At 52.3% G+C, this 13,958-nt stretch overlaps 1 protein-coding gene and 1 long non-coding RNA gene across 17 annotated transcripts in view; one reads left to right on the top strand and one right to left on the bottom strand.

Moving 5' to 3' along the window:
• The window catches only part of LOC122237809, a 43,400-nt gene that overhangs the window by 12,848 nt on the left and 16,594 nt on the right, over window positions 1–13,958 (top strand). For 4 of the 5 annotated variants that reach the window (XR_006216453.1, XR_006216454.1, XR_006216452.1 and 1 more), the window contains exons 3-4: window positions 1,938–2,324; window positions 3,292–3,538. This is a non-coding gene — a long non-coding RNA (uncharacterized LOC122237809). Of the gene's footprint in view, window positions 1–1,937; window positions 2,325–3,291; window positions 3,539–3,714; window positions 4,528–13,958 lie in introns of those variants that run through there. The other variant, XR_006216451.1, reaches the window with a different exon arrangement.
• Window positions 4,982–13,958, bottom strand: part of DLGAP2 (DLG associated protein 2) — a 783,073-nt gene continuing 774,096 nt past the window's right edge. For 11 of the 12 annotated variants that reach the window (XM_042982841.1, XM_042982836.1, XM_042982840.1 and 8 more), the window contains 2 exons: window positions 8,645–8,797; window positions 4,982–5,317 (listed from right to left, as the gene is read on the bottom strand). In XM_042982841.1, the coding sequence (XP_042838775.1) occupies window positions 5,099–5,317; window positions 8,645–8,797 (372 nt within the window). In that variant the 3' untranslated portion in view covers window positions 4,982–5,098. Of the gene's footprint in view, window positions 5,318–8,643; window positions 8,798–9,442; window positions 9,580–13,958 lie in introns of those variants that run through there. The other variant, XM_042982842.1, reaches the window with a different exon arrangement.

Here is a 13,958-nt window from a genome sequence, read left to right as displayed (position 1 = left end):
AGGGGCAGATGTCGCAAACCTTTAGCAATTTCGGTCAGTCTGTCTGATTCCATTCTGGATGTGCTCCCAAATTGTGTTCCTTCACCCCTTGAACATTGGGCTTGATAGCCATCCATGCATCTAAGATGCCGCTGACCTTAAGTAACGGCGAAGACATTGCCTAATTCTGGGCGGCATCTGGTTCTCTGAGATATTTATGAACGGACCTGACTTTTGCCAGCGTCCCACACCTGGTGGGGAGGACTGTTGGCCAGAGTGCCCTGGGCTGCATCTTGAGTGGTAATTCAGGCTTTGCCACCGGTCCGCAAGGAGCTTGGAGGACTTTGGAGCCCACATGACATTGATTTTCATAATCTGTCTGCGAGTGAGACAAGAGACAGAAGGAAACAGACGTGAAATGAAGTCTGGCTGATGTATGATTGGGAGCCAGGTTGTTCGATGGGTCAGCTAGTGATTTTCCAAAACATTGTGCGGCCACTCTCTGCTGACGGGCGTGTTGTCGGGCGTGTGGAAGGGCACCTCTCCTCCAACACTCGGTCACCTTCCCTGCGTTACTGCGACCGTCAGCACAGCACAGGGGACCCGATATAATGGACACGGGAGGGGTTTGGAGTGAAGCAATACGCCCAATGCTCCAGCCAAGCGGTTGAATGTGTTCCCACTCAGCAGCGGACCACATCCCCGATCTCTTCTGCTTGTGGTTTTCTGATCTGTTTTCAAGTTTTGGCATCCTGTATTCAACCCAAACTTTCAAAGGGTAAACAGATACAAATGAAAACAAAAGAGAACCCTCGGGAAGTTCCAAGGGCGTGTGGCTTGGAGACCACAGTCTGCAACTACCTGATTAGTGTGTTAAATTTGCAGTAAAAAAAAAAAAAAAAAAAAAAAAAGTGGTCTTGAGAAGAAAGGAGGCGTCTGGGAAAGCAGCAAGGAGTACACAGAAACGTGTCGAATTTGGCTTGAGGCGGGTTTCTGGGGGGACCAGACTCAACACTTGTTGACTTGTTGGCAGGACTGTTCTGGTTTTCAGCAGTGGGGGGTCAGACGCCGCACGCAGGTGCCCTCCCACGTGGGTACACTCAAGTGGTACATGCCACGTTCATACGCTTCCTGCTGACACCACCGAGATGTTGGGGGGCCTCTCTCACAAACAGCAGCCCAGCCACTCTGTGCAGCCTGGGGACGCGCCAGCTCCCAGGCTGACTCCAAACAGCAGCACCCGACCTCCTGCCCAGTGAAGGTTCTGGTAACACGCTGGCTGCCCTTCCCAGCAAAAACCCAACTCGGTGTGGGCTGGTGGTCCTCTGAGAGGCTCCACGGGCCACACGAGGTCCGGTCTGGCTGTCCTGGCCTTCTGGCAAAGACCACGACCCCTCTCACCCCTTCCTACTCGCCAGCAAGAGGTCTGGCCCAGAGCAGACAGCGGTTCCGACGGGTGAACACACAGTCACCACAGGAACCTTGGCCAACGGCTGCCAGATGATGACTTTCCGGAAAGTCCGTCCTGGGTGGGGTTGGGGCGGGGTGTCTGGCAGGGCTGGAAGTACGCAGCCTGGGGTCTTCTGACTGGCGTGCGGGGACCGTGTTGAGAAAGGCAAACATCTAGAAGACACAACCCCAGCGCAACGATCGTGGCCCGTACGTCTGAGTACCCCCTTCGTTGCCTTCCCGCTCTAAGTCTGGCTTCTCCACGGGAGCCGGGGGGGGGGGGAGTCCCCCCACTGGGGAGGTCACTGACTTCGTGGCTATGTCTTTGTGTTTGCTTTTTTAAACAGGGAGCCTTAGATGTGATCATTTTCTCTAACGGTACACTTTTCTATTTAATGCTAGAAGTCTTTAGTATTGATCTTGAGGTGAACACATCAACGTTTCCTTTTAAACAAAAGTGTAAATTTTTGGTATCCTACAACAGTTCCATTCTTTATCCACTGTTCTAGGGCAGTCCTACACGTTTGCGGAGAGGAAGGTGGCAACAAGCGTTACCGGTGACAACGCAGACGGTGCACGCGACGACGACAAACGAGGATGGGGGAGAGGAGTTATGTGCAAAGTGCTCTTGTTCCCAAGCGACATTCACCTGCTCGGGCTTCGTGGAACTTAAGGGTCCTGTTTATCATACTTGTGTTTTGATTTTGAAAGTTAAACTAAAGCCTTCAGCGTGGCGATGCTGCCGTGAGCAAAACGCTGTGTCAGCTCGTGTGTCAACAGTTACGCGGTGTCTTCGGGGAAGAACACTGTCCGATCTGAGCGTCTCCAGCATACGCAAAATCTCTTACTGAAACTATCTCCATAACGTGGTGAGACGGCCACACTACAGGTCTGTGGTGCGTATCTGCCAGAAGTGCCAGAAATAAGTTGGTTTGATTGACTAACACAAGTATCATAAACAGTTTTATTTTTCGTTACATGTACAATGTGTAAACATGGCTTATCTGCATTTCACGGTGGGATGTCGCCTGTGTGAGAAGTGAAAATATTGCACTGAGTCATGGTGGCAGGTGACACTGCCTGGGGGCCGGCGGCAGGCCCTGGCTGCGTGTCACATGACCTTCTTTGGGACTCGGTGGACCGGACAGGGGTTCGTACGCACCCCCCACTGTGAATCGGTGGCCACTGTCACGTTTAGCTACAGGTTAATCTCACCTAGGGGTGGTTCAGGCCAAACTTTTGGGGGATTTTAAGATAAAAATGAGTATACAAAACATAAAAAAAAAATCCAAATTCAGTGAACACTTTCATTCAAGTCAGGGTCAGAGAAGCTGGGATCTAGAATAGTTGTTGTCTAATCTTAGAATTTGTCATTAGACGTTTTGTACAAGCTGCAGGAAATGAGGTAAAATGCATCAGCGGCCAGTAGATTTACATGTGTCAGCAGGTCTGGGCGCATATGTGCATTTTACATTTCCTCTCCCTAAGGGGTCTCCACTGACTTTGCTTTTCTGTGGCTATTTCTAAAGAGCAGTTCATCTTAAATAATACATCATTTTTAAAGTCTAAAATGCCAATACTTGCAAATACATTTGTTTGTAACATAGTATAGTGAGTATAGGAAGAAGTGTCGTTACTGTATACTACTCAGGATTTAAATATTTATTTAGGTAGAAAAAATGCTTTGAATACTCTGGGGAAATAGGATTCATTTATAGAAGAATATTTCAGGGAATTTTTTTTTTTTTTTGCATTTTTCAAGGATATACATTCGTACTGATTTTTGCTTCCAAATATATTTTAAGGCTGTTTGGTAAAATATACCAGATATGAGGCTCAATTTACAGGGTTTTGTTCTTATAGGGAATTCTTAACTACTCAGCTTTAAAAAAGTAAGACTTGGAAGGCCAACATGCTTTAGTATCAACTGTGCTCCAGTGAACCCCATGCTTGGCTGGATGGAGAGTATGAGGAAAAGAAAACACTGCAGGCCGGAGCAGCACCCCCGGGGGATGACCTCACTGGATGTCCTGCTCGTGTCACCAGGCTGCAGGGGGACCTGGGGGCATGACAGTGCCCGGCAAGCTGAGGAAACAAAGTGCCAGAGGAGGTAAGCCAGGGCTGCTCCGCCAGCCGAGTACTCGGTACCTCTCCGGGCAGCGGGAAGGCCCGTGTTTGGGGAGGAAACACCTGTCCCCAGGTGCCATCCTGTTTTCACCTTGCGTTACAGTGGGGACTCTGAGTTTGGGATCCGAGGGAGAGATTTGACGGGCTCTTCCTCTGCAGATGCGTCTGGACAGGGACACAGGAAAGCGATGCTGGGATGACGGTCACCGCGTCTAAGCGTGATTGTACAAGTGGAAAGCCTTTTCATTCGAATCCTTCCTGCTTTGCTCTGGTGCCAGTCAGAATCCTGAAACCTAATTACTTTTCTCAGAGTCCACAGCTGGAAATCACCACATGTGACCTTTTTTTTTTTTTTTTTTTGTCATGTCTAAAACAGGCAAGAAATATATTCTTGACTTTAGCGATACTGCATAGGACAAAAGAATTCTGGAAAAATACAAATGTAAGCTACATTTCTTCTTTACCATTTAAGCTGAGAGATACCACTCACATTCATATTTCTTAAACTTTTTACATCACAACTGTCATTTTAAACAAGCAAACTTTTTTTTTTTAAGGATACCCTGGAAAGTCAACTGATAGAGCAGTTTGAGAATATATATACATCCATAAAAAAAAAATCACAGGTACATAAATGGGGACACTTACAGACAAGACTGTGTGTGGTAGAAGTTATGAAGGAATAAAACCTACGATGACTCTTTCATCAGAATAAGGGCGATTATTTTTCTCTTTACATGCCTGCTACAGGCCAGCCAGCCTTCTGTAAGACTCCAGCCCTTTTCATGTGTCACTCCCTTGGGTGAATGAACACTCAGCTTATTTTGGGACTGTTAGATGCTGTGCCGGAGATTTCTATCGTGTTCAGACTTGTGACCCACCCCTCCCTCCCCCCCGCCGGGGTTTCTGGAGAACTGCACGGCAGGGAGTCGGGTGGCTGGAGAGATGGCTTCTCACAAACTCTGCACAAGGACCCTGGTGACAGGGGCCGGCTAGACTTGGGGGGCAGGGGGAGGCACCCCCAGGTGACGGGGTGGGGGTCTTTCTTGCCTGCACTTCGAGCTGAAGCAGTTTCCACTGGGGTGTCTGGTGAGTGGCAAGATGCACCCGTATCTAGTTGTTAGTCTTGCCTCGAATTGTCACACGCTTTATAAAAATATAAATAACAAAAATGTGAGCTGGGCTCCATCTCGAGAGGTGTTTCCTGTGATCCTCTGAGAACAGAGCGGATCAGGGAGGTGTCCCCACGCCTAGCTGGCACAGCTGACCGTGGGTCAGACCACTGGAGGGGAGGAGGAGGGGGGGGAGGGGGATGGGGAAGGAGGAAGGGGAGGAGGAGGGAAGAGGAAGGGGGAAGGAGGGGGGGAGGGAGGAGTTGCTCTGGCCGGGGCTCGGCGCACGGCAGAAATGAACGCATTCCGGTGTGTCTATGGCACAGAGAACACAACAGGGTGTATTCGGTGGAGAAACAAGACTAAAATTAGCGGGTGGGTGAGAAACTGTACACGCATCTTGTTAAAAAGAAAAGAGGGCAAAGGTGCCCCTAGAGCCGCGTCTGGGCCTCCGGGATGTAGATCTCTATGCTGTCTGCGCGCTCCGAGGCCGAATTCTGGCGGAAGGAGGCAGCCCGCTTGGCAGCCATGAGCCGCCTCCGGGCTTCTTGACGCTGTCTGTCCGGCAGGTCCAGGGACTTTTCTCTCGTGACAGGAAATTTCCCTCTGGGGGGCTTCTTTGGTATTGGAGGGGGGACCTTTCTTTCTTCCTGAAAAGGATCACAGGTCAAAATTGGGGACATCAGAGGGGAACAGCGCCAGTCCATGGGCCTGGTCTCCGTGCAGGGTGACCGCAAACTGCCCGGGACACCACCCCAGTGCTTGACCGGCCCGGCCCCACGCCCCCAACAGTGGCCTTGCCGCCTGCCTGCTGGACACCGTGACTTCCCTCACACCCTCCAGGGCAGGGAGAGGGGCTGGGTGACGGCCTTACACGTAAGGAACCAAGTCCCGCACGGTAACATGGAACGTGTCCTTGGTCTCAGGCTTATTTTCGTGCTGTTGCTAGATTTTTGCCATCTCTGAGCATTGGCAAATATTCACAATTTCAGTTCTTGAGTATCCCAGGTATTTTGGAAGGTGTCACTTGATATCCCTGTCATGTGCTACAGACTTTTCAGCAGACTCCGGATTCTAAGGACCTTCATGGAAACCATCTTACATGGGGGAGCTGTTAGCCAAATTTCCTGTTATGGGCCTAAAACCCCTTGACATTGACTAGATGATAGATTAGATAGATAGATAGATAGATAGATACATACATACATACATACATACATATGCTGGCTGGCTGGATAGACAGATAGATATGGTGGATGGATAGATGGGTGGATGGATAGGTAGATAGACGGATAGGCAGATAGATGTGATGGATGGATGGACAGACTGACAGATTTGGTGGATGGATGCATAGGTAGATGATAGATAATAGATTAGATGATAGATAATATAGATATGATGGATGGATGGATAGATACATAGATATGTTGGATGGATGGATAGACAGATATGGATGGATGGATAGATGGATAAGCAGATATGCTGGCTGGCTGGCTGGATAAACAGATATGATGGATGGACAGATATGGATGGATGGATGGACAGATTTGGTGGATGGATGGGTAGATAATAGATTAGATAGATGATAGATACATAGATATGATGGATGGATGGATAGATATGGATGAATAGATATGGATGGATGGATAGATGGACAGATATGGATGGATGGACAGATATGGATGGATGGATAGATAAACAGATATGATGGATGGACAGAGAGATAAATAGATCTGATGGATGGACAGATATGGATGGATGGATGGACAGATTTGGTGGATGGATGGATAGGTAGATGATAGATAATAGACTAGATAGATAGATAATAGATATATAGATATGATGGATGGACAGTAGATAATAGATATGGTGGATGGATGGACAGACAGATTTTTCACCTGCTTGGTAAAAACATGCAAGTAATTACTTCTGACCTTTAGCTCATATTCTTAAATAAGTCACAAAAGTAGTTGTAGGCCTTTTCCAGAAGGCTAAATCACACAGTTCTGCAGCAGATATATAATGTTATATTGTGTCTTTACTGTTTTGGTGAAAGGTCTGTGTCCCCAACCCTGCCCTGTTATTGAACGTGCATCCTAACTAGCAAAGCTGGACCCAACATGGACTGCCCTTCCCAGCGGGTGATGCTGGCAGGGCCCTGCATAGCCGACTACCTCCTTCCCAGGGAAGGATGCCTAGCAGAAGGCGCTGGAACCTTTCCTTTCCTGGGCAGGGATCCAGTTGTTGGGGGAAAACCGCACCCCTGTGTCTCCCTTCAGCCTCTGCAAACATGCAAATGGGCCAGACGTGCTAGGACATTGTGGGGAAGGCACAGCTTGGGCAGACACGTGTGGCAGAACCCCACCCACTGGTTTTGGCAGGAAGGTTGTTTTGGTGTCTGACACTTTATTCCCATGACTTATTTTTAAATGACTTGGCCAGAAGCAACGACTTCTTACTCTTTGGCAGGCATCCACAACAGTAGGGGAATGGGTTTGTTAAAGATTTCATTCAGCTCTTTCAAAAGCTAGTTCCTAAGTTAAGCACATGACTGTATCTACCTATTCTTTTCTCTTTAATTGGTAGCCCCTGAAGTGTGGGGCTGTAAGAAATACACAGGGGCAATTCTTGTGGGAGTCTCCTGTTTAAAGGGACTCCTGGCCTCCAGGTGTCCTGTGGTAGGAGAGGGTTGACCAGGTGGCCTTGCGGATCGACAGGGTAGAGTGGCTCCTAAGCACACGGCCTGGGGCCTCAGTGGTGTGAAAGAGCAGTTCATGTCTGCAGTGGGGTGTATACCCTCGGCAAGTGGATGGATAGATGGATGGATAGATCGTGTATACCCTCAGCAAAAGGCTGTCTTAATTTTGAGGACCATTCTCTCTGCATACCTTAGGTAGAAGGGGTTGTATTAGTTGTCAATTACTGAAGAATGAAAAATAGGAGGGATCGTCGCAGGGCTCTGGGATGGTTAAATGGGTTCTATTTTTAGTATTTTATTAGAATGGCATTTTCATTGGCGATCTTAGGATCTCCTTCACTACAAAACCAGACCATAGATAGGACTTGCTAATGTACCATTTGTGGCTTACAGACAGCCTACGCCTTCCCACTCCCCTCTGCCCCGTCGTCTAGTAAAGAGGGGGTGTGACAGTCATCTGCAGTGGCATCTATGACATCGAGCCCAGAACTCCACCGACACAGTCAGTGGCACCTTTGGAGGAAGATTGAGGATGGCAGTGATGGCTTTTGTTCTAAATCTCTATGTAGACATCCTCCGCTATATAGTAACACCACTGTCCTAAAGTGTGTTGGATTAATTTCATCATTTTATTTGAATTGATAATGTCTACCTAGAAACTCAGATTATGATTACTTAGAGCGTCTTTCAAATGTGTTAGGAAATCAATGTATTTGTTGCTGATTCGGACCTACCTGTTACCCTACTATGGATGGCATCTGAAGGGGAGAAAGATCACAGGCTCAAATTTAATGGAACCTTTCAGCCTGTTTAAGGGCGAAGGCTGACAGATCTACAGGACATCTAAGTAGAGCCCACAGTGTGTCTTCATCTTCCACTGGAGATAAACCACCAGAAAGTACCGATCTGAATCGGTAGTTGTTGTAACCAGACCTCACGCCTTCCTTGTGGAGAATCATTTCTATATAATCCAAACACAGGTTTGATGAAGGCACAGGGTAGGTCCCTATAAGGAATGAGACTCTTCGTCTCCATGTGATTTTCCGTTCGAGTCCCAGAGATACGGCAGAAGGACCTGTTACCTGTACCCCCCGCCGGCAGCGTTCGTCCCACGTCAGCTTATCGCCGGCTCCGCGTGCAAGCATCTGCACACCTGATCGTGCGTTGCCGACAGGAGACCATGTGGCATGACACAAAGGAGCACCTGCCGCGTTAGGGTTAGGCTCCGGGGGCCCGCGGGGAGCAGCACGTGGGGGGCGCGCGGCCCGGGCAGGGTTACCTTTCTCTCCGGAGACTCTATTATCTTCCAGTCTTTGAGCTTCAGCTGGTGCAGCTCGTCGAACTTCATGCTGACGTCCTCGACGGAGAGCTGCAGCATGTCCCAGTAGCCCGCCAGGTCCTGGGACGTGGGTCTCGGCATGGCGCTGGGGTCCTGAGAACACACGGGCAGAACTCAGAGCCATGAACACCCCCAGCTGGCCCAGGGCTCGGGGGGTGGGGGCCCCGCTCCTTCCTGCAGATGCTTTTCAAGGAACCAGATTGGGGGGAAGCCTGAAAAATTCATGCTCTGACAAACATTCCATAAGGCCCACGAAGGGCCGCCGACAGTTAACGCAAGCATTTGCCGACGGTTAGAGAATGTGCAAAGGCTGCATGATGAGTGACTCCAACTCTGTGACAGTCTGGAAAAGACACTGTGGGGACAGCAAAAAGATCAGTGGTTGCCAGAGGTCCAGGCGGGGGGACGGATGGACAGAGCATAGGACTCTTAGGGCAGTGAAACCACCCTGCAGAATTCCATGATAGTGGCTACATGTCACTATACGTGCGCCCAAACCCAGACCACGCATGACAGCAGAAGTGCCCTGATGTGGACCCCGGATGCTGGGTGATGACGCGTGTCGACACGGGGTCACAGATCGTGTGAAATGCACTTGCTGTTGGGATGTTGATGGTGCGTGTGGTGCCACAGGGTGGGTGGGAACTCTGTACCTTCCCCTCAATTTTGCCACAAGCCTACAACTGCTCCGAAAACATAAAGTCTGTTAAAGAAAATACACTTGGTGCATTCACTCACTGTTTTGTTTTGAAGAGGCTTTCTTAGACCTTGAAAACGGTGGCAAATATTACAGTTTTCAAATGCTTGGCCATTCCTAAAAGCAATAGGGCTGCTGTGGTTTCCGTCTCCCTGTGGGCTGTTCTGCAGCCAGGTGCCTGGGACAGGGACAGGGACAGGGAGGTGGCCATGAGCTTGGGCTTGGAGCCATGTCTGTTTCTGTTCATTCCAATGCCATGTATTTTTATTTATTTTTATTTTTTTTATGTTTGTTTATTTCTGAAAGAGAGAGTGAGCAGGGGAGGGGCAGAGAGAGAGGGAGACACAGAATCTGAAACCGGCTCCAGGCTCTGAGCTGTCAGCGCAGAGCCCGACCTGGGGATCCAACCCACGAACTGAGATCACGACCTGAGCCCAAGTCCGACGCTCAACCAATAGAGCACCCCAGGCGCACCCCCCGCCCCCGTGCATTTACTTTGCTCCCATGTAGAGGGAGGATGACTTTTATGAAGTCAATTTTACGAAGGTACAGAAAGCTCGCCGGACTGGTCCCTGAGCTTAGAAGAGCAGACAATGCCACGGAGCCACAAACTGGCAGTCCGTGAGCTGCGTGTGGCCCAGAGACCTGCTCTGCTCCACACACACGGTGCCCCGCACGCACACGGTTTCAGTGTGTTGCCTATGGTTAAAATCAGGTGACTTCCCAAGGTCCGAGGGCACCTGCCCAGCCCCTTCCCGCACCACCTGTGGCTGGCGAGGGACCGCAGCCCTGGGTCAGACTCTACCTGCCTGGGTCTGCATCCCTGGGGGTGAGCGAATGGGCTTTTCTACGTGTGGTTCCTTTGATGCAGTGTGAGGCCATCTCAGATTAAACAGAGACATTTCTGTGAATTCGCTTAAAACGTGCAGCTTTCAGCCCACTCCGTTGCTCACGTTAAGCACAACGTGGACTTGTGTTTGGTTTGTTTCAACTCGCTTTAAACCGCGGCTTAGTCCACCGGGGCCGCTAGATGAGCCCCAGGGACTGGGCGTTTGCTGCTGGCAGCTCTGGAGGCTGGCCTCACGGCCACGTGCCGGTGGGGGCGCGTTCTGGGGGGCCACTCCTCCAGCTGGGGGACTCTGGCTGTGTCCTCATGGGGAGGAAGCGGCTGGGGGCTCCCCTGGGTCTCTCTTACAGGGACCCTGACCCCATTTGCCAGGACTCGGCCAGAGGCACCACCTCCTAATGCCATCACGTTGGGGGGTGGAGGGCCGACGTGGTTTTTGGGGGGGGGGGACGCACACATGCAGTGGTTTGACATCCACCTCAAAACGATCACTTTGGGGCCCAATCCCACCTGCCGCGTGCGACCAGCCGGTGGCCTGTGCTGAGCGAAGGCCAGAGGGAAGAGAGTCGCTGCCCCCAGAGGATCCGTGTCCTCTATTCTGTTTCGGGGGGTGGCTCCATCTGGTCCACTAGGCCGTCGGATCCCGGGGTATGTTTATGAAATTGTTTCTAAACGTCAGCGGTGAGTGCCGCCCCTCCCCCAGCAAAGTGACACAGTGACATCCCTGGGGAATCACTGCCACTGAGAGTTCGCAAGACTTGCTGGCCCGGCCATCGGAGGTCCCCGTGACATGGGCGCTGCTCGTCCCAGGCTCTGGGGCAGTGTCCTGGGAAGGGCTCCAAGGGCTGGGGAGCCCTGGGGGGGCACGGGGGTGGTGGCACTGGCTCCGAGTAGGTGTGAGTGGCACTCAGACCTGGCGGTGCGGTGCGGTGGGCCCAGGTGGCCCGTGTGCGCCCGCAGGTTCACGGGCAGATCCTCCCATCACTCTTTGCATCCTTGTTACCCCGTGAGGACTCATAGGTCCTTGCCTTGCGTTCGGTCCACCCGAAACATCTGGATAGGAGCCAGCAGGTTCTCTAGGGTCTTCCCTTTGACTTTGAACTGGTTGGGCTGCACCTGAACCTCCCAGCAGCTGCCAAAGCTTCTCTGAGCTGCCAGCACACATACCTGCTTCATCCCAGCACCTCCCTCTGGTCTCAGACACCCCGGCCCCCACTCGCTCCAGCACCTACCAGGGGCTCAGACACCCTCCCCCCACACTTCAGCACCTCCCTCCAGTCTCAGACACCCCCCCCCAATTCTCTCCAGCACCTCTCTGGTCTCAGACACACCCCCCCCCACTCTTCACTACAGCACCTCCCTCCAGTCTCAGACACCCCCCCCAATTCTCTCCAGCACCTCTCTGGTCTCAGACACACCCCCCCCACTCTTCACTCCAGCACCTCCCTCCAGTCTCAGACACGCCCCCCCCCCCACTTCACTCCAGCACCTCCCTCCAGTCTCAGACACCCCCCCCAATTCTCTCCAGCACCTCTCTGGTCTCAGACACACCCCCCCACTCTTCACTCCAGCACCTCCCTCCAGTCTCAGACACGCCCCCCCCCCCCCACTTCACTCCAGCACCTCCCTCCAGTCTCAGACACACCCCCACCAGTTCTCTCCAGCACCTCTCTGGTCTCAGACACACCCCCCCCACTCTTCACTCCAGCACCTCCCTCCAGTCTCAGACACGCCCCCTCTTCAGTCCAGCACCCCCCTCTGGGCTCAGACACCCCACCCCCCTCACTCCAGCACCTCCCTCGGGTCTCAGACACCCCCCCCTTCACTCTAACACCTCCCTCCAGTCTCAGACACACCCCCACCAGTTCTCTCCAGCACCTCCCTCCAGTCTCAGACACCCCCCCTCTTCAGTCCAGCACCTCCCTCGGGTCTCAGACACCCCCCCCTCTTCACTCTAACACCTCCCTCCAGTCTCAGACACTCCCCCCCCCCACTTCACTCCAGCACCTCCCTCTGGTCTCAGACACCCCAACCCTTCCTCCAGTACCTCCCTCCGGTCTCAGACACCCCCCCCCCCCTCCAGCACCTCCCTCTGGTCTCACACATCCCCCCACTCTTTACTCCAGCACTCCCTCCAGTCTCAGACATCCCCCCTCTTCAGTCCAGCACCTCCCTCTGGGCTCAGACACACCCCCTCCAATTCTCTCCAGCACCTCCCTCCAGTCTCAAACACTCCCCCCCCCCCCACTTCATTCCAGCACCTCCCTCTGGTCTCTGACACCCTGCCCACCCCACTTTGCTCCAGCACCTCCCTCTGGTCTCAGACACTCTGCCCCCTTCACTCCAGCACCTCCCTCCGGTTTCAGACACTCCCCCCACCACTTCGCTCCAGCACCTCCCTCCGGTCTCAGACACCCCCAACCTACTTCTCTCCAGCACCTCCCTCCAGTCTCAGATACCCCCCTCCACTCGCTCTAGCACCTCCCTCTGGTCTCAGACACTCCCCCACCTCTTCAGCACCTCCCTCTGGTCTCGGACACCCCCCCACCCCACTTGGCTCCAGCACCTCCCTCCGGTCTCAGACACCCCCACACCCCACTTCGCTCCAGCACCTCCCTCCGGTCTCAGACACCCCCAACCTACTTCTCTCCAGCACCTCCCTCCAGTCTCAGATACCCCCCTCCACTCGCTCTAGCACCTCCCTCTGGTCTCAGACACCCCCCCACCCCACTTCACTCCAGTACCTCCCTCTGGTCTCAGACAACCCGCCCCCCCAATTCTCTCCAGCACCTCCTTGTGGCCTCAGACACCCCCCCCCCCCACTTCACTCCATCACCTCCCTCCGGTCTCAGACACTCCCCGCCAACTTCACTCCAGCACCTCCCTCTGGTCTCAGACACCCCGCTCCCCCCACCCCACTTTGCCTCAGCACCTCCCTCTGGCTGGTCTCAGACTCCCCCGCCCCCCGTTTCCCCCCCCCTCCGCTGAAACAAAGCCTGCAGATATTTGTTGTGCTTTTGTCCAGTTCTAGATAGATGCCAAAGAAAAGAAAGCGCAACACCACATATTTCGAAAGGATTATTCTCTTACAGTTGGGATAAAGTGCCATCTGACACATGTAGGAAGCATCAAAAATATTAGGATGGGTCATTTAAAAATCCAACGTCAGCTGCTTCTGGGAGTGAGGACACGGGCATTGTATAAGCTTGAACAAAATCTGTACGTTTTTACTGCATGTGGCGGGTGCTTTAGATAAGGGGTTCCTAAAGATCGTGACCACCGGTGCTTAACCCGACTCAGTGTGACAGAGGGTAGGGAGCCCTGCAGCGGCCTACATCCACTCCTTCAGGGACAGTAGTCAAAGAGGTATGACACAGGAGGCAGGAGCACACTTGCTCAACATGGTAACTGAGCGTCTCACGGCTCTATGTTCCTTCCAAGGAGCCCTAAACCATTCTGTTCCCCCATTTTTTTAAATTAAAAAATGTTTATTTTTGAGAGAGAGAGCACGAGCTGGGGAGGGGCAGAGAGAATCATGCAGGTGCCTCCTTCTGCCAGCACAGAGCCCGACTCAGGACTCAAACTCACAAACCTGGAGATCATGACCCGAGCCGAAATCAAGAGTCGGATGCTCACCCAACTGAGCCCCAGGCGCCCCTGTGTCCCCCTTTTTAAGTGATGGTTATAATTTCATGTCACCGGCGACATGG

Source organism: Panthera tigris, chromosome B1 (assembly GCF_018350195.1).
Source record: "Panthera tigris isolate Pti1 chromosome B1, P.tigris_Pti1_mat1.1, whole genome shotgun sequence".
NCBI classification, from domain to species: domain Eukaryota; kingdom Metazoa; phylum Chordata; class Mammalia; order Carnivora; family Felidae; genus Panthera; species Panthera tigris.
The sequence above is the reverse complement of the archived record's forward strand: the minus strand, read 5'-3'. Positions and strand labels throughout refer to the sequence as shown.